Here is a 26,361-nt window from a genome sequence, read left to right as displayed (position 1 = left end):
ATGTGAGAAATTAATAGTCATATTTTCTGATAATTTTTTTTAGATCAGCTCTGCACAAAATACGTCGTAAAAAATAACAAAATCAGCAATAAATCGGTACCGGAAGTGAGGTCATCAGAAATTTCACAAACATAAAATTTAGATCACGTCTAATTATCAGTGAAAAAATGATTGAGATCAGCCCAATAGTTTCCGAGAAATGCGTGCTCAAATCTTTTGTGGGGAAAAAATAATAACTAGATACGTTGTAATTGTGCAGAACAAGCAGGTCCTCCGTCACATTTTCAATATCAATTTGTCGATATCTGTCATCACTGCGAACCAATATGTGCAAGGTCGAAAATGAAATTTTTAATATCTAGAAAACAAAATATTTTGTCATTTTAAACAGTTCTTTCACGTCAATATAATTTGATTAAAAACGTTTTAAAAATTTAAATTGTTTTTGAGTTAAGAAAATGACACTGACACCTTTACATCAATACTGTAAAAGGCTGGCCACTTTTTATTGATATCTTTGAACCTGTCTAGGCATAAGCAACATTTTTTCTGTTCGTGAAGGCGAACAAATTGTTCCTTCGTCTTGAGATAAATGAGACAATCAGTTTTAGGGGCCAGTCAATATCAACTCTGATAGATGCCTCAATGACAATTTTGAAAATCGCATATTGTTTAGAATTAAATTCTGACTTAACTTCTAGTTCTATTGAATGATTTACAAAATAGGCCATAAATCGGGATTTAAAAAATTCAAAATACTTCTCGAAATATGACCTCTGGCAATCATCTGTGAACAAATGAAAGAAATCGGTCCAATAGTTAAAGAGAAGTCGCATGCACAAAATTTCTGGAAAAAATAACAAGATTATGGTCCCTTAAGACCTCTTATTACGTAACCTATAGAAAGGTGTTTAGCATTTTAAAGGATTAAACAGTTGTTAAACATCACGATGAACAACTTTGCATCAACAAAATCCCAATAGTTTTTTTTTTTAGATATTTAAAGATACCTTTAGCCCCTAAAGTACCTTTAGCCCCTAAAAGTCCCTAATTTAAGGGCCTAGTCCTTATTTCTTGATATCATTAAAAAGGTATTGGTATTTGCTACATTTGTGGTCTTCAAGTCATGACGAATTGTTCCTTAATCTTGAGATAAATGAGACAATCAATTACAGGGGCCAGTAAAATAACTTCCTAATAAGAGTCGCTATGGCAGTTCTGAAGATGTTGTTGAGAATTAGATTTGAACGACAAAATATTTTTCAAAAATTATGTTATATCAAATTTTCACGATAATGGCCCTTTAAGATCCCTTATTACGTAACATATCAACATTTCCAAGAGTTAAACAGTTGCAAAACGTAATGATTAATAACTTTGCTTCAATGATGCTTAACAAAATCCGATCGTTTTTGAGATATTTAGAAAATACTTTTAGCCCCTAAAGGTAACTCATTTTAGGGGCTAGTTTCTAGTTACTGATATCGCCAAAAGGGTATCGGCTTTGCAACATGTTTTGTTCTTCAATTTTTAACGAATTTTTTTTTTAGTCATGAGGTAATAGAGACAAACAGTTTTACTATCTAAATAGCTACGAATATGAGTCGCTATGACAGTTTTGAAGATACCGTGTTGTTGAGAATTGAACTCTGAACGACTTTAACTCTTGAATGATTAACAAAATATTTTATCGTTTAAAAATTATGTAACATCATATGTTCAAGATTTACGGCCCCTTAAATGAAATACCGCATGTTTTTCAATTTTCGGTATTTTAAATGAAATCATTCTCTACTCATTAAAAATGAATTTCATCATCTTTTATACAAGATGATATGGCTAATTCATAAGTTTTAAAGCGATGAAATTTAATTCTTGTGATATACATATTTTCATTTTCGATCGACTCCCCATTTTCTGTGACGTCTAATGCGACCATGAGCGAGAATGTGCTGATAGCTATCTTTGTAATTGAGTTAGATTTAAACGATAATTAAGAAGGACAATTAATCTAACTAGAGGTACTGTGAGCAAGCTCACAATTGATACCCCCCGCTAAGAAAAAAATCATAACGCGTGTATTTTTGCTATTATAGAAAATATTGGATGAATCTATTTCACTGTCCATTTTCTATAAATAACAACTGCTTTATTTTTGAAAACTGTTAATTTTTAGCTTCTAATATTTCCATTAATACAAGACATGACACAGACAGAATTTAGCTTTTTTGAAACAATGACCTTGAACTTTCTCAATTGACCTTGGGTCAAGGTCATGACACACCCTTTAATCATAAGCAATCTTTGTGTGAAGTATGAACTTCCAATATTTCCCCATAAAAAAGATATGGACCGGACACGAATTTTGCACTTTTTCTGCCAGTGACCTTGACCTTGCCTAAATGACCTTGGGTCAAGGTCATGACACACCCTTAGGTCATAAGCAATCTTTGTGTGAAGTAAGAACTTCCAATGTTTCCCCATAAGAAAGATATGGACCGGACACGAATTTTGCACTTTTTCTGCCAGTGACCTTGACCTTGCCCGAATGACCTTGGGTCAAGGTCATGACACACCCTTAGGTCATAAGCAATCTTTGTGTGAAGTAAGAACTTCCAATGTTTCCCCATAAGAAAGATATGGACCGGACACGAATTTTGCACTTTTTCTGCCAGTGACCTTGACCTTGCCCGAATGACCTTGGGTCAAGGTCATGACACACCCTTTGGTCATAAGCAATCTTTGTGTGAAGTAAGAACTTCCAATGTTTCTCCATAAAAAAGATATGGACCGGACACGATTGCACAGACAGACGGACGGACAGACAGACGGACGGACGGACGGACGGACGGACAAGGTGATTCCTATATACCCCCCCCCAAACTTTGTTTGCGGGGGGTATAATTATAGCTTTATAATTGCCGATAACGGGATATGATGGTGTTTTGTGTCGCCTACGGGTGTTTTAGGTATCAGAAATGGGGATGTGGACTGTTGGGTTTTTTTTTAAGTTTCCCAAACAAAAGTGTACAGAAACCTTAGGGCAAATTCCTGTTGCGAGAGGATTATAAATAAACTTTCAATATAAATGATATATTTTTGTAATTTAAGTTTTATTAAAATCGTATTTACTTTTTAAAGAGGAAAATAGAAGTTAATGCACAGGGGCTTATATACCAAAAGTAAGTTGCTCGGAGAAAAAATAACAAGGAAGCCATTTTTGATACCGCCTCGCTTCACAAGCTATTTTCTCCCTTTAATTGTTATACTTTAAAGACATGTATGTGTCGGTTTTGTATAAATGATTTTTCCTTTCAGAGCTCATCTTTGCATGCAGAAAACATTAGTACGGTATGTGAGAACTATGACAGTTTGATATTATTGCGGGAGAATCCAAGGAGTTGTGGATCTTGAATGTTTACGCGAGAAAGTTTGTTGATATACATGTCGACAACAAATGGCTACAAACCAAGATCATTTTGTGCAGCAATATTTTTAAATTTGTAAAATAATGATAATGCAGATATCCTCAAAATTACAGTATAATGTGTCAGAACTGTTTAAAAGACGTTGAAATTTACTCGTTTGAAAATTATCAAAATTGGTGCAAATTTTTTATAATTCATAATTTTTCTGTGAAGTATTTAATGTTTATTGAGACAATTCTAATGATCAACAAACATTTCAGCGCCAGTCGTAGAGTCATAGGCAACTTTTAAAAACTTATCCAATTTGTTTAAATTAATTTTTTTAATGTATTCATAAAGTATATAAAGATTAAAACGGTTTTTTAAGTGACACCAAATCATTAGTCTTACCCTTTGACCCAATTACAACCTTTAGGTAGAGGATCTTTTTAATTTTGAATATAACTGTAAACAAACGGTTTTACAGTTATTTAAGCATTTGGCAGCGTTATCAACTAACTACAAGTTACCAACTAATTGTAACATCAACACGATATGTAATAAATATCGGTTGTAATTATGTGGTTGCATAATTATTTATTCATTATTTATAACTTCTAAAGACAAGATAGTCGCCGATGAATAATCAGAACAGAGTTTAACTGAGGCTGTGAATACGTCTTTCAATTACATAAACACGATTTTGTTGTCTTTGGAGGTAATTTACACGATTATAAACTCAAAATACATGACGACTTCTAATTCTCTTTCGGAGGAAATTCTAGCGAAATTACCGATCAAAAATTGATTGTTTCAAGCAAAGTCACCCCCTTGTTTGGTCCTTGTTGACACTCCAATAGAAACTAGTGGGTATTGTTTTTTTATACAAAAAAACACATGTCTCCCCTTCTCCCCAAGGATTGTAATATGGGGCAAATTTAAAAAGTGAAAAAGAATGAAGTCAGCTATATGTTAGATATCATCCATATATGATACAGTTTAGAAAATGAATTAACTTGAGACACAAGATTGGTCAAGGTCAAAAATTATGGAGGCGTGCACTCCTTCTCAATACCATCTACCTATGTTCCAAGTTTGAAGTCTTAATGTCAAAAGGTATCTAAGTTACCACCCAGACAAAATTTAATTATTATTTCTCAAGTTGACCTTGAGTAAAACAAGGTCAAGGTCAAATATTTATCAAAAGTACACCTCAGTGTATTATAATTGTTCTTTGAGTAAAGTTTGAAGTCCTTCTGTCAAAGAATATTTAGGAGGTGAACAATGAAGTTTTTTCTAATTTGACCTTGAAATAAAAATTTTAGGTCAAGGTCAAAAATTTTGGTAAGGTTAAACTGGACTATATACTATCTATGTATGATACAAGTTAAAGATTGTATGATTAAGGAGTCTTGTGTTATTGTCCGGACTATATTTTTTATAAAACGCTTGACCTTGAAGAAAATAATAGGTCAAGGTCAAAAATTTTGATGGCGTGCACTTCTTCTCAATACCATCTACCTATATTCAAAGTTTGAAGTCTTAATGTCAAAAGGTATCTAAGTTACCACCCAGACAAAACTTTATTATTTTTTCTCAAGTTGACCTTGAGTAAAACAGGGTCAAGGTCAAATATTTATCAATAGTACACCTCAGTGTATTATAATTGTTCTTTGTGTAAAGTTTGAAGTCCTTCTGTCAAAGAATATTTAGGAGGTGAACAATGAAGTTTTTTCTGATTTGACCTTGAAATAAAATTTTAAGGTCAAGGTCAAAATTTTTGGTAAGGTTCAACTGGACTATATACCATCTATGTATGATACAAGTTAAAAGTTTGTAAGTTTAAGGAATCTTGTGTTATATTCCAAACTCTATTTTTTATAAAACGCTTGATCTTGAAAAAGAAAATAGGTCAAGGTCAAACATTTTGGTGGCGTGCACTCTTTCTCAATACCATCTACCTATGTTCCAAGTTTGAAGTCTTAATGTCAAAGGGTATTTAAGTTACGGCTTGGACAAATTTGGATGAAGAAGAATAAGAAGAACTAGATACGATCTCGTTGCGAGCAACGAGGAGGTCTTCCGTCCGATTTTTAGAAGGAAATATGACATCATCGACTTTGATTTTCGACAAGAAAACATGATATGGAAAAAGGAGTGAAGTACAAATGCTTATTGTATCACTTTTTATAATTTCTCTTGCATTGCTTTTTTAAAATACTTGCATTTCTTCTGATTAAGATAAAAAAGATTAAACTTGTTTACATCTGGTCCCTATAAACCCTAATTGGGTAACGCAAGAGAAAATCATTATATTGTTAGGATATATAAACGTATTATACCGAATCTAGCTTTAATAACCTCTCACAAAATGGCTCTCATTAAAAGGCTTTAGAAAAAAGATTTTAGAGCCCTTTGATCCCCTAATTTAAGGGGCCAGCCCCTTTTTCTTAAAATCAAATGAAAGGACATTTAATTCTGAACACATTTTGTCAACAAGTGTTTAGAAATTCGTTACCGTTTTTGAGATATATGAGAAAGAGGGTTTTTAGGGGCCGATCCCTAACCTTCTTAAAGGGGCCGTTTAACGACATTTTGAAGGTTGCATACTGTTAAGAACATCATTTTGAAAAAACTTTCTTCTGTACTACTTTTCAAAATATTTTTCCTTTCTGGGATATGTGTAATCAAAATTTTGGATGTTTTGTCCCTATAAACCCTTTATTACGTAACACATTATAAAATCATTACATTGCTTGGATACATAACTGTAAGATAGACATATTTGCTTCTATAACTTTTCAAAAAATATCTCTCAGTAAAGGGCTACAGATAAAAAAAGTTAGAACCTTTTGATCCCACAATTTAAGGGTCCAGCCCCTTTTTCTTGATATCAAATGAAAGGACATTTAATTCTGAACATATTTTGTCAACAAATGTTTAGAAATTCGTTACCGTTCTGGAGATATATAAGAAAGAATGTTTTAGGGGTTATTCCCTTATCTCCCTTAAGGGGCCATTTATCAAAATTTTAAAGGTTGCATATCGTAAAGAACATCATTTTGAACAACTCTTCTGTATTGCATTTCAGATATGTTTCCTTTCTTATAAAGATAAAAATGATCAAAATTTTGGACTTTTGGCCCCTAAAAACCCCTTATTATATAACACATGATAAAATCATTAAATTGCTTGAATACATAACTGTAATTTAAACACATTTGCTTCTATAACATTTCACAAAATATATGTAAGTAAAGGGCTACAAATTAAAGACTTTACAGCCCTTTGGTTCCCTTATTTGAGGGGCCAGCCCCTTTTTCTTGATATTCAATGAAAGGTCATTTAATTCAAAACAAATTTTGTTCAACAAGTGTTTAGGAATTCGTTACCGTTTTTTTTAGATGTATGAGAAAGAAGAATTTAGGGGCCGATCCCTATGTCCTTATAGGGGCCGTTTAACGAAATTTTGAAGGTTGCATATTGTTAAGAACATCATTTTAAACAACTTTTCTTCTGAACTGCATTTCAAAATATTTTTCCTTTCTGAGATATGGGTGATCGAAATTTTGGACTTTTGGCCCCTAAAAACCCTTAGTTACGTAACACACAATAAAATCATACCATTGCTTGGATACATAAATGTGAGATAAACATATTTGCTTTTATAACATTTCACAAAATATCTCTCAGTAAAAGGCTACAGATTAAAGTCTTTAGAGCCCTTTGGTCCCCTTATTTGAGGGGCCAGCCCCTTTTTCCTGATTTCAAAGAAAAGGTCCTGTAAATCGAAATTTTTTTTATCTTACATGTCTTCACAAAATATTTTTCAGAAAAGAGATAATCAAGGAAAACCACAAAAAATTACAACGTTTTTTCAATATCAAATTTCGGGTTCAGGCGAGCTTCGGCGTCTTTTTATCCAGACAGATACTATTGACATTATACACAACTACAATCTTTTGTCTACCATTCCTGAAAATTTGAACTCAATATCTTTTATAGTTTAGGAGGAGTTGCATGGACAATCTAACCCTTAAAAAATCGCTAAAACGGTAATATATCGGAAACGGAAATGACGTCATCAATATAAAAAATTTCCAATAAGGTTCAGAACAATATCTATCAGATCTGAAAGATTCACGAAAATCGGCTGAGCCATTTCTGAGAACTCGCGCGGACAAAATTTGTAAGAAAAAAAAAGAAAAATAATAATAGGGAAAAAGAAACAAAGCAAAAACAATAAGGTCTTCCGTTGGAAACGGAAGACCTTAATAAGAAGAAGAAGAATAAGAAAGTCGACAAAAACAATATGTCTCCCCTTTGAAAGGGGAGACATAATTATGAAACAATAAAAACAGAGGGGAAATGCACTTAATCAGAAAAGGCACAATTTATTTTTAAATTCATAGTATAATCATACATATACCTACATATCTCCATCAACGAAAATAATGTCTGTTTAAAATGAATGGGTTCGAGAAAATGCTGAGCATTTTAACAAAACACATTGAATTAATTGCCATTGCGACCCCAACGATTGTTCAGAGATCATGAATGAAATGTCTTTTAGTACGTTGATAATGCATCAGATTTTATCATTTTCGCAGGTAAACAATCAACTGCCTATTCACCGAAGTTTCTACTAAGATTGATTCGATACGTAAAAACTCCAAATACCAGATAAACTAAATACAGACAATCGTTCCCAAAGTTGAAAAGCAAAATGAAATGAAGATCATAACAAGTTAAAACCACTATCACAAGTAAAATGAAAACCTGCTGAAATTTTTAACCTTAATTTACTTCACAATATCGTTTCGGCACCAATATATCTTCCATGTTTCATAGTTTACATTCGCACTTAAATTGTTGCACAGCAAACATATTGATCTTCGTAGGATTGACAACATGCACCCAAAATGGGGCTGCTTGAAAGAAAGCTCTTAATTTTTGCAATTTATATTAATTTTTCCTCTCTGCAAGTATTTCTTATGCTAAATTACGTTTATTTTGACTCAGTAGTTCTTGAGAAGATTTATTATGAATGCACCCCCTTTTTTACAGTTTCGAGGTTTTCTCTGCTTTGAATAAACTCTTGCCTTCTTTTTGCAATTTATATTCACCTTCTTATAAAGTTGCTGTGTGCCAAATTTGGCCGACTTGTTATAGTGAAGAAGTTCGTAATGTAAATGTTTACAGAGGGACAGACATACGGACGGACGGACAACGAGTGATCAGAAAAGCTCATTTGAGCTTTTAGCTCAGGTGAGCGAAAAAGTATGTAATTCTTGTAAATTTATCTCATATATATCATTTTTTTATCAGTCTAACTAAAACAGTCAAAGAAAAAGAGTTAAATTGATTAAAAAATTGATTTGTTTTTACCCTTTCGGGGAGTACCGGAAGTGATAATTGACAAAATGACATATGTTTACCTCATCTGTCAAACATAAACGTTTCGTGTTTTGATCACTTATCGTTTCTGAGATCTCACGAGTTCAAAACTTGAAAAAAGAAAGTTACCGGAGATATTTAAGATATCTTTTCGGAACTAGAATTTTAATTATTTATTTAACATTGCATATAGGACATATGAAAGGTTTTATACTGAAATATTTGTTTCATATACAGTAAAATATGGAAAAAAAGTTTTGAAGTAATTCCTACGACGACCGGATATTGGACGATTCAAACAAAATAGTTTGGACATATTTACATACATAAGTCTATCATCCCACAAAGTTTGGATGTTCATGTGTTTACTGTTTCTGAAATCTCGTTGAGACATAGCTTTTTGTAATCAATATCATGAATTTAAAATAGCTGTATTATTGTTAAGGACTTCATTTTTAATGGTTATAAGTGAATAAACCAAGCATTGTGAAAGGAAACAAATCAATCGTGAAACGCGTTCTGCTTGGACCCAACCAACTGATCTTGAAGGTTCTTTGCGTCGAATTTTACTCAATTGGTTTTATAATCAGCTTAAGGAATGAAACCGATCAAATCGAGTCGTTTTAAAAGACACAACCGAAAAACATTTCGAACATGCGCTCCACGCTTTTCAACAAATACGGTTATTGTCCAATATTTTGACATTAACAGTTGATTTTTAACAGCAGACGATGATGGCAGCGACTTAAAACTAATGTTTTTGTATTTTTTAAATAAATTAATTATAGAATTGGGGCGTTAGAAATTTTGACCAGTATTTATTTAACATAGGGCCAAAATTTTAAAGCTGCTTGGTCCGATTTTACATGTATATCAAATTTTATGCACGCTTTTAAACGATGGTTATGCTAAGTATATGTATAATAATAGACATTGCAGTAGTTTTCCCAGTCAATTAAGCCAAATGTCAAGGAAGAAAAATACGTACAAAATTTGCTAACAAAACAAACGACATAAAAGGGTACCGCGTTATTTCGCCTGATGTTAAAGTTCACCCCTGACGACGAGACGGGTATGGTTGTATTCCGACTTTGACATCGCTTTAAATAAAGGTCGAAATGATCAGACAAAATACAAATAAACATGTGTATGTTTTGTTCGCTAATATTTCTGAGGTTTGCCTCCTTTACAATCGATGCATAGCATGCGGGTTGAATAACCCCAATTATTCAGGGGACGAAACCAAACGGTTTCCTTTTCTAAATATTCCAGTGATGCATTTCGGTTTGTTTTTTCGTTTGCCCAAAAAGAAACAAGAAATCATATTGACGCAAGCGTCAAATGGGCCGCAAAAATATAATTGTTGTATGATATACTTTCAGCAACTTGTTTTGAAGTTTAACATTTTACTATTATCATAAAGAATCGATTTCGTTACTGTAAGCATTTCTAACGGAAATTGTATGATCATTGCCAAAGTATGAAGTAATGAAGAACACATTGATTTGTACATTACTCCAATACAAGGTTCAACTCATCATTTGAAATTTCTCTTGGAGATTAAGTATTTCAAACCATTTTGGTGTTTTTTTTTCTGTTGCATTGTATTGAATGAAAACTTGGTGCATTAGTTTAATATACGATTTCAAGGGACCTCATAATAAAATAAAAATGGATAAGTTCAAATTTTCCAGTCAATTCAAATTTTCAATTCTGTCATTTTCTAGCATAAATAATTGATATAATGTCATTTCATGAATTTTTCTACCACATTTTACATGGAAATATAATAAATACAAACGCAAAGTCAATTTATTTGACACGGCACATAGAAATTCAAATATATCATTTATCTAAAATTTAATGACATTCAGGTCTTTAGTTTTTCAGGTCTTTAGTATGTCCCGCATACCGTTTTGAAAAGAATGAAGAACTCCAAAATTTTCCAAATAGATTATAGTCTCGATAAAAACACGCCAAATACGACTATCTACTAAGTATGACCTACTTTTCATTACGAGTAAAACAAAAAATATGTGATATTTCTAAAAGGCATTAAACATATTTCTACATGCAAATTTACTTTTAATTCATAAAAATAAGCATAGTTTTAATTCTACTAAAAAGAACTATCCCGCAGAAACGCAGTAACAATATTTAAATGTGTATCAAATAACGGACCGCCTTCCGGCGGCCCGTAATTATTTTTATTTATTTTGATTATTTCTAATTTTGAAAAGAGACTGATTCCGCTGATGTAAATATGAGAAAGTCGTGAACTTTCTAAGATAAATGGTTTGTATAGGAAAAACATTTATACTGTAATATCAAAAAATCGGACCAAGCAGCTTTAGGTTCAAAAGGGCCGAAATTCCGAGAAAAACAATGAAATCGGAATTTTCTGTAAATATGCACATCTGCTCGTTGTCCTAATTTCATGCCTACAAAGTTGCACTCAATTCCATGTTCAAGAAGAGTTGCGCTTTACAAACTTTGCATTATCATATTAAACATATGGCCAAAATTCTAAGTTAAAAATAAAATAAATTGCACTTTTCAAGGTAAATTAAAAAATGTAAAATTGATAACGCACGACGACGGACGATGACCGATTAAACAAGCATTCTGAGAGTATTGCATAAGCAATACACGTCCCCTACTGGTTTGTAGAAATTTGTGGAAACAATGCACTGTTATCAAGAATATCATTCCTACCGTCTTCTGTACCCCGAATCAACAGACCAACCTGGTAACGAACCCGATTGTAGTTATACCAAAAACCCTTTCGATTAAATTAACAACACAATGCTTGAAACTATTTTGGAGAACTTATTTGTTTTGTTAGAAACAATAAAAGGAATGGTCCAAGTAATGCACAATATTATTACTGACGACATACTTTCCTCGTTTATTCATTACACACCGAACCCGAACATTAAAAAATTGGATTATAAAAAATTAATTTTCTCGAAAATATGTCAACCAGACGCTACAAAAATGTAAACTTGATCTGTAGTTTGACATTTTGAAGCTGTTCAGCAAATGTTATTCCTCAAACGCATAAAAAAAAAAGCGTGGAAAACTGAAGTGGGACAGACAGACGGACGGACGAACAGACAGACAGACGGACGCAGAGGAAAGCTATAGTCTCCTCCGGTGAAACCGGTAGGGGACTAATAAGTGACTTGGGTAACCTAAAAAAAATTTGGCAAAACTTCTCTGAACCGGAAGGCTGCCGGACAGGACAAATGGCCGGTTTACAAGGGTGTTAGTTTTCCGAGGTTTGATAAAATCCGGCCAACCTTAAGGAAATTACACCGCTGCTTAACCCATTAATTTATATAAATACAAAATGGATATAAAATGCATCAGATTTAAAGTGCAAAGTAGAAACGGTTTACTGTGATCATGAGAGTAAACAAGCGTCTCGTTAATAGTCATATTTTCAAACTATTGAAGGTACAGAAAAATAATAACTGATAAAACATACATCGTATTTAATTTTATTAATCACGTTAGCAACTGCATGGAATGCCATGTTCGTCGAACTGCCATTAAAAGGCCGCTTATATAAACTAACGTTTACATTGACAATTTATATAAAATTTTAGTTTTTGAAACATTCATCTAAATAAGGAATAAGGAATCATTCTTTGAGTATTATGAGGTGATAATTTTGGTCGGGGCGTGATCAAATCCAATAAAGCCCGAAGGGCCTTATGATAGATTTGATCACGCCCCGACCGAAATAATAATATTCAAAGAATGATTCCTTATTACTTATATTTATACAATTTTAAACCATCATACGATTATATATTTAAATATAAATAAGCAAACCCCGCTGGCGCCTCAATTTGGCTTTATGGGTTATATAGTACAAAATCGATACGTAGTGTTATCACAGGCAAAGACACTGGAAAATGTAAGTATACTGAAATGAAAATAATTTTTTGTGTGCATGTACATGTAGAATATAAAAACACAGTAGACTACGCATTTTAAAGGGGCTTTCACTTTCATTTATGACATTTGTATCATGATTACAGTGTAACTATCATAATTTCATTGATTTTTGAAGTAATAACGAAACGGTACAAAATATCATACATTCAATCATCGTTTTTACTCACATGCGCATAAAATAGTTGTGACTGACATCATTTTCGCACAAAGATGGACATAGAAATTCTTCGTACATCTTTCCAGTAAAGCCGTTAAAACAATAAGTCCTTCTCCAACAACCCCAACTGCAATACCAGTGGTGGCCATCAGAATAATAGGACCTTTCCAGGCTGCAATGATATTATACGGAATAATTATGTGTTGATCGCTTTTTAACAATATTTTTCATAAAATATATACTTTGGAAAGAATTAACAGTAATTAACAACTAGACTCTTGTTGCAATTGCTACAGCAACAAAAAGGTCTTCTTCTGTTCTTATAAACATGTCTTTTTTTTTTCTTCTCTTTTTTTTATTTACAGTTTTTCATTTTATAATACATATAACACATTTATACACACATACATACAAGTCATGATCTCATAAATCTAGAAAACTATTCAAGTTGATACATTATGTTTATCATAAGAAGAGTTTCTTATAGCAACATATTTTTCAATTTCATATCTAAGGTTTAAGTGACATAGTAGACCTGCAAATATTGGAACTTTTTGTTGTACAGACATTGAAAAATATATTGTTTTGTATACAGGATCAAAAAGTTGATGACTAAGTTGGAATTAGAAGGAGGAGTCTCTCCAAATAATATGTTATACTCATTAAAGCCAATTCTTTTTGAAACAGCACGATATATATGCATACTTAAACTACTCCATAAATCTAAAGCAAAGGAACAGGATGTGAAAACATATTCAATAGTTTCAACTTCATTATTACAAAAAGAACATGTATCATTATCAACTATTTTTTATCTTTTTAGATACGATTTTACAGAAAGAATTCTATGTAGAGTTCTATATTGTAGCCACTGTACAGTAGTATCTGTTGTAACTTTGAAACATACTTTGAAAATATCCTGTAAAATTAGTTCGGAGTAGCCTCGAATGACATTTTTTGAATTCCATCGAATGATTGAGTTTGGAAAAATACATTGGACATTTGTATTGATTAAGTTATAAATAGGTTTAGTGCATTTCTTGTACAAAAGTAATTCAACACAGTAAAAGGGTAGAAAAGGACCAACAATATTGACATGGTTCTCCTTTGAAAAATTTGAGTCTTTAACAAACTTTCGAATAGCACTAATTATGCTGTTATATTGCATAAAACATACTTTGTTCAAATGAAATCTTTTTTCAAATTCAGATTTTGATAAAAATGACCCATCATCATGTAAAAAGTCTTTAACAATTTTTACACCTTTTTTATACCATTCTTTATAAAACATAGACTTCTTCTCTACTTAAATGTTTGAGTTATGCCATTTTGGAGAAAATATTATATAATTGTTAGAATCAGAAATTTGGTTAGAGTGTATGTTCATAACATTAAGCCAAGCATCAAAAACATTTTTCCAAAATATATTATTGCATTGTTGTATAAGTTTTTTAATACAATTTTCACCAAACTCTAAAAAAACAAACCCCTATGTCACCAAAGACGGCTTTAAAAATGCTCATCCATGATTGTCCCCCTAGCATCACTCTTTTGATCCAAGAACATTTAAGCAAATTTTTTTTTTTTAAATTTAACATTAATTTTTCAAACCTCCAGTGCAAAAGTTTTGGATCACTTTTGAACGTTTGACTTTGTCACACTCTAGATTTCCAAACAAATCCAAAAAACTCATTATTCAAAAATGAAATTGTATCTTTCTTAGGATTCGGTAGGGAAATGAGTAAATGGTTTAATTTAGGTACAATAAGACTCTTAAGTACTGTAATTCTTCCAATGGGAGTAAGAATTCTTCTTTCCCATTGTTAAATCAAAGCAACAATTTTGGGAATTTGAATGTCATAATTTAAGTCTGGAATTTTTTCTCAGTCCACTGAGAAATGAATACCTAATAGTACAAATTCAGTGCCCCCCCCCCCCTAATCTAGTTTCCATCTAGAATGATGGACAACTTCAGAAGAGAGTTGTTTTGATCCAAACCATACAATTTTAGTTTTTGAGCTAATACCTTGCAGACCAGATATTTTTGAGAATAATTCTAAAGTTTCAAGAGCATTAAACAAGGATGAAGCTGAACCATCCATGATAAGTGACGTATCATCAGCGTATTGGGAAATTTTGTGTTCCCTATCATAGACAAAAATACTTCATATCCTTATTTTGTTTTATAAGTATAGCTAGGATTTCTGTACAGAGAATAAACAGATATGGGGCTACGGGATCACCCTGACGACAACCTCTCTGTATTTCAAACTGCTGCGATAGAAAGCCGCTTTGAAGGATTGAAGATTTAAAATTTGTATTTAAAATTTTAACCCATTTTATAATATTGTTTCCAAATCCAAAAAAGTGCAGCACCTTATAAAGAAAAGGCCATGATACAGAGTCAAAAGCTTTTTCAAAATCAATAAGCATAAGTAAACCAGGCAAATTATTAATTTCTGTGCAAGACATTAGATCATATATAAATCTAGTGTTTTCTCCAATATGTCTGCCCTGTATGAAACCTGTTTGTGTATTTTAAATAAGTAGGTCTAAGGTGGAATTTATTCTATAACTGATGCATCCAGATATTAGCTTGTATAAAACATTAGGTAAAGTAATAAGTCTCCAGTTTTTTAAAAATTGCCTGGGTTTATCCCCTTTTGGCAGACATGATATGATTCCTAGTGTATAGGACACTGGCAACTGTCCATGCACAAAGATATGATTAATAGCGTTTGTAATGTATATTTTTAGATCATTCCAGAAAAAATTATAAAATTCAGCTGTACAACCATCACTTCCTGGAGACTTGTGTTTTTTTTTCATACCCTTTAAAACATTTAAAATTTCTCTCTCACTAATATCTCTATCTAGAAAGTCAGCAGTTATATTGTCTAATGTTGGTATGTCTAAAGGCTGGACAACAGACTGTATATCTATATCTACAAGCTCTGAGTCTGAATTTTTAAACAACCTTTCATAGAAGGACTTAACCTCTTCCATAACATTTGATTGTTTATATAAAATCTTTTCTTCTTAAACAAACACTTTTTAAATAATTTTATTGAGAAAATTCCGGGATTCTAAATGACAAAAATATTTTGTGGGTTTCTCACCCACGTCAATCCACTTCGCCCGAGAACGTATGAAATATCCTCGTAATTTTTTTTTTCTTAAAGTTTCTAGAGTTGCTTATTTTTCTTCTAACATTGAAAAGTCAAAATCAGTGCTTTTTTCTAATTCATTAATACCAGAAATTAAATGTTTTTTCAATTTTATCATTTTTTTCTCTTTCTGTATGATGAATAGGAAATAGTTATTCCTCTGATTTCTATGAGAAGGATGTCTAAAAAGGCAGACTAATCAATAGAGTTATTGATCTCAGACTGAATAAGTTTTTTTTAACTTTTTTAACATATATTTTATCATCGAGTAAAGTATTATTAAATTTCCATCAGCCTTTTCCTCGCACAAAAGTATTAAATTTAAGTTCATACACAACAACAGAATGATCTGATCTATAGCCTGATTTAATTGAAACAGTTTCAGTAATATTTGAAAGATTTTCTGAAATAAGGATGTTATCAAGACGCCCTTGTTTAAATGGGGTTTTTCTTCTCCATGTAAAAATTGTCTTGTCGGGATTAAAGCAATATGAGCTGTATTTTTTAGAATTTTATTTTGCTGCTAAAACCTGCTAGTATGATAAGTCTGCATATAACTTAAACTTTTATGATAAATAAGATTTGAAAACATCATTAATTTTTGTCAAAGGAAATATTTCTCTTCTAAGGAATATATAGCAAATCAATTTTTTTACAGGACGACAATAATTCAATTTTGCTCCAAATAAGGCTTCTTAACGGCCTTTTCCACAAACATATTTCTTACAGAAATTTAAGAACCATGATTTTTTGTCATTTTAGTAGAAAAGAACAATTAAGTAAAAAAAAATTCAACATGAAAAATGCAGCTTATATTGCTTTAAGGATTCTATAATAGTCAATCAAACCCAAGTCACTCATAATTTCTAGTAGCTTTTCTCTTGCTTTGGGATTATTTTCATGAGAGTAATTATGGGTGTCAAGAGTTTCATTGAGGGCTATGTTAAAATCACCACATAAAATTAAAAAAAATCATTATCAAGTTCCAAAAAACATTCTCGTACTTTATCATAAAAATCTGGACAATTCTGAGATAGGCCCATAGATATTGACTAAAGTGATTCTATTATTATCGATACTCAAAACCAATGCTAACAAGTTGCCTTCATCTTTTTTTTTCTTTATGTAATCGAAGTTCAAAATTTTTATTGAAAAGAACAGCAACCCCTCTTGAACTAGAGCAGAAAGAATTAAAAACACATTTATATCCCCATGGAGTTTCAAGTTCTGGAGTGAAATGTGTGTCCTGAAGACATATAATTGAGTAGCCCTTAGATTTATAAAAGTTTAAAACATCCCGTCTCTTAGATGGAGTGCCAAGACCTTGACAATTTACATTTGCGATCTTAATTGTATCAACCAAGGTCAAAAATCAAATCTAGGTTTACATTCATTCTACTCATTCATACAAAACAGAAACTAAAGAGAAAAAAAGCGTAAATAAAACAGAAAATGATCTTAAATGACATTAACTTAGTATAAAACTACCAAAATGTACCAAATACTGAAGTAGATTCGTTACTCATGCAAATAACACGACATCGGAAGTCCATTAGGAAACATGTATAGGAAAGTTTATGGACGAACGGCACACGAAATTCCGTAAAAAGTTTGTAGAACCCGAACGGCTTCAAGAAGTTCCGGAAATATATGAACATACACATTTACTGAATTCGGAAAAAAGAAAAACGCCAAACACAAGTAGAAGACACTGGTATATGAATCACTTCATGAAAAATTTCACTTTTTCATCAATTTCATCGAAGATGTCGAATTTCCCACGACGTTCATTGCTCTTCAACTTCCCAAATACCGATCCGTTAAAATACCAGGTGGACGCTATATCATCGTTGTTGATTAGAGTGGTGATGATCCATGAGCTCCGAGTTTTGTCTGGTAACATCGTCCACAAATTTGATTCCGTGTCCTTTTTTTCTAATCTCTTATCTTTTTCTCATGACTTTTGACTTGGAGTTTGTATTTAGCACTTTGACTATTTTTGGTCGCGGCTTTTTTGTTTTGCCTGGGATTCTAAGAGCGGTTGTAATGTGTTCTGTTTTTTGCAAGACTTGTTTCAATTCACGCACTTTTTTGTTTTAATCAACCAGTCTTAATATTTGAAAAAAACAGAATGCTTCTTCCAAGTAAAAAATACATTCAATATCCAGGACTTACCATGTTAAACATAGAAAATGAATAAAAAAAAAACACTTTTTAAAAGGATTTTCTGTGACGACCGAAAGTTACGTTGATTTAAGAAGAAAATGTTTAGCATATCTACATACATATGTACATGTATATCATCCAACAAAGTTTGATTGTTCTCGTCTTTGATTAGAGATCTCATAAATACTAGGTCTATTATCTCGGGGCAGGAAATGGACGACGGGAAGTGATCAATGAAACTAAAAAGAAGTATTTTTCGAGTATTTGACTATCAAACATTGTTTATAATGCTAACTAAAACTCTTCAAGACAAAATGTTAAACTTATAAACACCGTGATTTGTTTGAACCCTTTCAGTGAGAACCGGAAGTGACGGTTGACAAAATGAAACACGTTTAACACATTTTTCATCAAATGTCTATTAGTCATGAACGTTTCACTTGAAGTTTCTGGTATCTGGCGGGTACAAAATTTGGTTTTAAAAGGCTTTGAGACATTTGAGATATCTCACTGGAAGTAGAATGTTTTTGTTAAACATCGCTTTAACGACTTATGTTAGGAATAATACTATAATTATATTCATTGTATGTGAAACAACTTAAAAAAGGTAAAAGAAAATTTGAAGTGCTTCCGGTGACGACCAGAATTTACGCTAAACAAAACAGAATAGTTTCAACCTCTACAAACATAGGTCTATCATCCCACAAAATTTAGTTATTTAAGTCGTTACCACTTTTGAGATCTTGTGTAGTCAAGATTTTTTGTCTCGGGACAGGAAACGGACAAACGGAAGTGCTCAATGGAATAAAAGGGTAATATCTTTTAAATATTAGACAACGTTCTTTATTGATTATTAATTCAACTAAAATTGTCAAAGAAAATCAGTTTAACTTAAAAACAACTTAATTTGTTTGAACTCTTCCAGTGAGGACCGGAAGTGATGGTCAACAGAATAAACAACAAGTTAAACACATCTTCTATCAAACGTCTATCATCCATATAAGTTTCGTGTCTTCATCACTCAAAGTTTCTGAGATCTCGGTGGTACAAAATTTATTAAAAGCCACCTAAGGTATTTGAATGCGTAAATTAAATGCGTAAAAAAAATATTGTTTGAAGTGCTTCCAGTTACGACCGGAAGTCACTAGAACAGTTTAAACACATCTACAACTATAGGTCTATCATCCTGCAAAGTCTGAATGCTTACGTTTTTGTCGTTTTTGAGATCTCGATGTGACAAGCATTATGGTCGCGGGACAGGAAACGGACGACAGGAAATGATTTTTGAAGAAAAAAAACAGCATCGAGATATAATCTTTTTCTATCATAGCTGAAAGTTTAAAACAAACTGTCCAGGCGTCTCTGAGAAATATTGTGGACAAAAAGGGGAAAACAAATAATAATAACGACTCATGTTGCTATAACAGAAAGGTCTTCCGTTCCTCATGTATTATATGATGTGTAAACCATGCATTTTTCTTGTAAAAGAAAAAAAAGAAAAAAAAGATACTGTGATGGAATTTTCCAGTAACTATTTCTATGAGACAGAAGACAAATAGTCATTTTTGAGTACTTGCTCTGACGATAGTAAGTTACGACGGATCAAACAGTACATGGTTAACGTATCTTCATATATTGTTCTTTCTTTCCTCAAAGCATTTATGTTCAAGTTTTTGTTAGTTATGAGATCTCGCTGATAAAGGGTTTTTGTCTAAGGACCGGAAAATGACAAACGGAAGTGATTAAAAAATTAAAAGAAGATATTTTAGTACATTTACCTACGGTACGTTAATTTTCCTCACAAGGAGTAAATTGTTTTTTCAAAAATCTTAAATTATAAAAGAATTCTTTTGCTTGAACGCTTCCAATTAGAACCGGAAGTGACGGACGACCAAATGAAACCCGTTAAACACATGTTCCAATCAAGTGTCTATCATCCATAAAAGTTTTGTATCTCGATCTCTTACAGTTTCTGAGATTTCACAGGTACAAAACATTTTTATAAAAGAAAACTCCCTTAAATATTTGAGATGTCTCACCTGAAATAGAATTTTATCATTTATTCAATCATGTGTTCAAGACCTTTCGTATTTTTATTGCTAAAATTGTGTTTCCATGCAAAAAAACAGAAATATTTTTTTTTAAATCAAATTTTGGTGTACTTCCTGTGACGACCGTAAGTTACGCCGGATAAAGCAAAAAATTGTAAACACATGTACATACATAGGTCTATCTCCTCACGAAGTTTGGTTGTTCAAATCGTTACCGTTTCTGAGATTTCGTCGAAATAAGGTTTATTTTGTCTCGGGACAGGAAACGGACAAACGGAAGTGCTCAATGAAATTTAAATTTAATATTTCTTGTATACTTGCCTACCTAAAATTCAAGCTATGTAACTCTCTTATAACTCAACAAATGAGACTCAAATTTCGGTTGCCTATTAAAATGCCTTTCTGAAACATTGTTAATATTAAAATCAAAAAAATAATTTTTGACCAAAATCGTGACCATGCCCCTTAAAGCTCTGCTGACCTAATAGTTTTTAAAAAGAAGATTTTTAAAGCTTTTCTCTATACATTCCTATGTATTAATCTTTTTCTGGATAAATATTTCTGTTTTGTATTAGCTTAATTTCAATATCAATCAAATCAGTCTCTACTTCCGTGTATTTGGGGTATTTGTCCAACCCTTTGACCAACTTACTACCGTAGATTATGTAGAGGATCTATTTAATTTTCAAGATACTATAGACAGGTTTTATAATAATATTAAAAAATTTATTGCAGTTATTACAGTTAGTTAATAACCTGTTTTTAACGAACTGTAATATCAGGATTCAAAGTAATAAACATCGTTATTGTTATTTCCAATGCACAGTATGTTGTTGCATCACCCGTATTTATAACCCCTGAAAATAAGAGAGTTGCAAGTCATTAACTACAGTACTTTTACTTCAAGTTAACTGTTAATGCATGAGGACATTTGCATACTTATGTTAACAAACATGACTCGAATCAAACAAAATTCCACATGTCAAGCAGCCATTTAATATAAACATTTTAAATTATTGGTATACTGAGCCCGATTCATTTCCAAAATTTTTTTTCCCACATTTTTCTTTTAAAAATAAATACATCGGGGCAGACCATTTTCAGAGAGACGGGGATGAGAATCTTTAAAAAAAATTATGTGGCCTGAAACAGGCAAGCTTTGTGTCAAATTTAAGCTTCTAGTTATTTCCATAAATACAAGACATGACACAGACAGAAATTAAGCATTTTTTAAACAATGACCTTGAACTTCCTCAATTGACCTTTGGTCAAGGTCTTGACACACCCTCAGGTCATAAGCATTCTTGATGTGAATTAAGAACTTCCAATATTTGTCCATTAGAAAGATATGGACTGGACATGAATTTTGCACTTTTCTGCCAGTGACCTTGGCCTTGCCCAAATGACCTTGGGTCAAGGTCATGACACACCCTTAGGATATTAGCAAGCGTTGTGTGAATTGAGAACTTCCAATGTTTCTCCATAAGAAAGATATGGACCGGACACGAATTTGCACTTTTTCTGCCCCTGACCTTGCCCAAATGACCTTGGATCAAGGTCATGACAGACCCTTAGGTCATAAGCAATCTTTGTGTGATGTAAGAACTTCCAATGTTTCTCCATAAGAAATATATGCACCGGACACGAATTTTGAACAGACAGACGGACGAACGGACAAGGTGATTCCTATATACCCCCCAAACTTCGTTTTCGGGGGGTATAATAAGCAAAATCTATCACTTCAAATATAAAATCATAAATTATAATGCTTCTTTACCGAAAATTGGCTGACATTGTTGAACATCTACTATACTTTAACTGCATCTCAGTGTACTTTCACTGACTGCCACTGTACCTCATTGTACATTTCTACTGACCAGCACTGTACGCCACTGTACAGTCTACAAACTTCCACTTAACCCTACTGAACGTCACTGTACATGGTACTGACCAGCAATGTACCCAATTTTATGGTACTATACAGAACACTGACCAGCACAGTGTCCCACTGTTCGCCACTGTACCACTGATTTGAAAAATTAAATCTTTCTTAATATCTTTAGTATGATCTTTTTTTGATATTCATTTTTACTTTAATCTATATAGCATTAACATTAAGTACATAGAGAAGAATGCAACGGGTCGTGAAATTTTTATAACGTGTTTATCATTTACTAATTTTCATCGTTTTTGAATGTTTCGATCACAATTAATGATATATTCTTTAATGTATTCAAATTATTGAGACAACTCGGATTTCTCCCCATCTAAGCGACAAATTAGGGTGAAAATTGTCACGAACAATGAAGAAACCTTAACAAATAATTAAGCAAAGTAATATTTAAAAATACTCAATATTTTATTTACAACGATAGATAAATAAATCAGTGGTCGGGGTATCCGGCGCAAGCATAAACTCGGAGAATAAGAAAACTAAAACATCGTCTATCTAAGCGTCTGCAAACTTACATTTTATAATAAAAGAAATCAAATTATGTATGTTCATTTTGCTATTTATTATAAGTTTCATTAGTGTTCGAGTTAAAATACGGCTATGGTACAAATACATTTACCAAGCAAAAAGGTAATAAAGGTAAAAAGACCTTTAAGGACATCCAATTGCTTTAACCAAAAAATACGATGGCAAGGGATAAAGAACTTCAGTTTATCGTCTTGCTTCACTAATTCTTTCGCTAGAATCCAGCCAAAATTACTAAATATCAAATACTTTTTACACACTTACTGATGTCAACAATTTTAAAATATTTACACAAAATCACTGTAGGATACCTTTGACGGTAATTTGACTTTCGGTTAGAAATGACCCGATTTTTTCTTCAACAAAATCAAGAATGGAGAGAATATGCGAATGTTGACATCTTGAAATATAAACAAAAAATGAGAAATGAAGAATTAATTCTAACTTTCCTTTGTTGGTCAGTTTCCAGGAATTATCTTATCATGCTATGGGCGAGAAATTTCTTACATTGATAAACTCTAGCTTGGTATACGTTTGGTGAAATTTCAAGGGTTTATATTTCCCCCCAATGAAATAAGAGTAAATGTCTCAATAATTTCCGAACAACCCTCGTATAATTAAGGGAATTTATTATTTAATTTTGAAACTTTTTAAACTAATTAAAAATGTATTGCTAGATAACAATAAGAGTGAAATGAACCCAATTCACATGACTCACAAACTATAAAAAACCAGTCATTTTGGACCTTAACATTTTTTAAAGAGTTTACTTCCCTTGATGAAAAAAAAGAAAAATTTAATATCGTCAAAATATATGCAGTAAATGATTCATTTTATACTCTTTCGCCGATTGATGTTTATATCTGTTTATTCTTAGGTTATAACACACATACACGGTTGGTCAGTTTTCACATCTTATCGCATTCACCCGGTCGTTTGTATAGTTTCGTGTGTAAACTTCGAAGGTTTTTCTTAATCGCTGACAGACAAAAAATTAAATTTTGTATCTGTTTATCTGTATATAGACATACATAAAGAAAGGAAAGGTACATTGTCTTTTTTTAATCGTTGACTTCCAATCAGTTAGAAGACAATCATAAAGTGACGAATTTCAAATTATTTAGATCCATAGGCATTAAACCGAGAAATAAATACATGAGTAATTTTTAGACGCTTGGTGTACATTTAGCTTCTAGCTGCGTGTTAACTATAGTAGTTCGTATTCGAATACTAAAATATTCGTACGTTAGAGAGAGAGCGGGAGAGAGATGGAGCGAGATTTCATAGTGTGTTCAGTGTTCAGGAAATCATTATATAAGCAACATATGCAATAAACGCATGTATACATGCATGCGTGTATTTATAAATTCATTCTATATAATTTTGCATATTTTTTTGTTGGTTTTACTTTACTTATTCATTAAATCAATCGAATGACACAAATTGCAACTAGAGGTACTGTGAGCAAGCTCACAAATGATACCCCCCCCCCCCCCGCTAAGAAAAATTTAATATTTAAACATTTTGAATTATTTGTATACTGAGCCGGATTTTTTCCGAAATTTTTTTTCCACACATTTTTTTCCCTAAAAAATAAATCATCGGGGCAGGCCATTTTCAGAGAAAAAGGGATGAGAGTCTAAGAAAAGTTTTATGAGACAGGCAAGCTTTGTGTCAAATTTTAGCTTCTAATATTTCCATTAATACAAGACATAACACAGACATAATTTAGCATTTTTTAAACAATGACCTAGAACTTCCTCAATTGACCTTGGGTCAAGGTCATGACACACCCGTACGTCATAAGCAATCCTTGTGTGAAGTAAAAACTTCCAATGTTTCCCCATAAGAAATATATGGACTGGACACGAATTTTGCATTTTTTCTGCCAGTGACCTTGACCTTTCCCTAATGACCTTGGGTCAAGGTAATGACACACCCTTAGGTCATAAGCAATCTTTGTGTGAAGTAAGAACATTTAATGCTTCTCCATAATGAAGATAATTGACCGGAATCTAATTTTGCATTTTTTCTGCCAGTGACCTTGACCTTGTTTTCTTTCCCTAGTTTAGTTAATTTACATAGAATGAATATATAAGAAGAAATGCTTACATATTTCAAAGCTTATTTTATAACCTGATAACAAAATAAATTAACTGTATATGAAAATAATATTTAGTTATAAACATTGCCAATTCATATTAGAAAACATAATGAAGCGCTGATTTTAGTTCAGAATAGCACTTTGTTGTTTAGGTTTGTAACAAAATTATTAAAATTGCTTCAATCAGCAAAAGTTATCTTTTTTTATCATTGAAGGTTTTACATACAGTACATAATAAATTGCCAGTTTCTAATTTTTCAGAAAAGGTTTTCTATGTTTAAATTTGGATAAAATAATAGTAAAAAAATCCATATTTTTTAGATATGCTACAAATGTAAACCAGAACATTTTATTAAAACACAAAAACGGGATCAAATGAATGATCTTCCAGTTACTGATATGTTCTCAGTATAGGGATATATTGTCTGGAAGAAAATGTGACACTGTTTTTTTTTTAATTTCTGTTGTTCCATATCTGCTCTCTCAGAAAAGAGAATCCTTATTCAATTTTGAAAATTTTAAATGTTGTAAGTTTCAAGCTAGTACATAAAATTTAGTTTTATTTTTAAAAAAAATTAATCCATTTCGGGGAAAGGAGAGGGATATTCATGCAGATATTGCCCCATAAAAATTTGATCAAAATGATTCGCTTCGTGCAGTTTTTGGTAAAAGTTCTTTAATTTTTCCCCCTGAAAGTTGGTGTTCACTTTGTTCTGTTCAAATGTTCTTTTTCTATATTTGAATATAAATAAATGGGGCCCAGGACCGCCTCCCTTGTTGCTACATGCCTTAATAATTGTAAGTTAACAGAAACGAAGTGATATTATTTTCTATAGAAGCTATGTCTCTTATCAGAGGGATATTCCACCTTAACAATGTAATGGTCTTAATCACGGTCACATTTTACGAAATATATTTTTTTCAGAAATTGAAGCTTGGTTTGTGGGTTCTTTTAAAGTCAAAAAAATCATTGTTAGAGCCAGAGATATAGGTAGGCCAGGTGGAGTGTCCTTGGGTCTTCAGAAACAAGGGATAAATATGTGGTGGCAAGGAAAAGGTGGTATGATTTGGACAGACATGTATAATGATGTTAAACTTTGTTGAAAGTTAATGACAACCCCCATACTACATGTGATACTACATTGTGCTGCTAATGACATAGGCAAAACAAAGTTGAAAGAGTTAATTGAGAATGTCAAAACTATTTTAGGGAAAATTCAGCTACTTTTCCTGATAAAAAAAAAATATATGGTCACAATTAGTACCTGGAAGGAAACTGACATACTCTGAAGGTGTCAATGCCATGAATAAATCTTTCAAAAGGTTAAACAGCTCAATTGCAGCTGAGCTTGTTAGAAATGGGGGCGGCTACATTAAATACCCATATACATTTAACACAATGATGAGTTGTTGTTTGACATGGATGTTCATTTGTCTGAAAAAGGAACTGAAATATTTAAGGTCTTC

General features: G+C 32.2%; 1 protein-coding gene across 1 annotated transcript in view; it reads right to left on the bottom strand.

Annotated features, from left to right (window-relative positions):
- Positions 1 to 26,361, bottom strand: part of LOC128163968 (uncharacterized) — a 51,913-nt gene that overhangs the window by 8,792 nt on the left and 16,760 nt on the right. The window contains exon 2 of the mRNA XM_052827673.1: positions 12,938 to 13,099. Coding sequence (XP_052683633.1) covers positions 12,938 to 13,099 — 162 coding nt within the window. The remainder of the gene's footprint in view (positions 1 to 12,937; positions 13,100 to 26,361) is intronic.

The sequence above is a fragment of the Crassostrea angulata genome, chromosome 1 (assembly GCF_025612915.1).
Source record: "Crassostrea angulata isolate pt1a10 chromosome 1, ASM2561291v2, whole genome shotgun sequence".
Classification (NCBI taxonomy): domain Eukaryota; kingdom Metazoa; phylum Mollusca; class Bivalvia; order Ostreida; family Ostreidae; genus Magallana; species Magallana angulata.
Note: the sequence above shows the minus strand (reverse complement) of the source record. Positions and strands in the feature narration are given on the sequence as shown.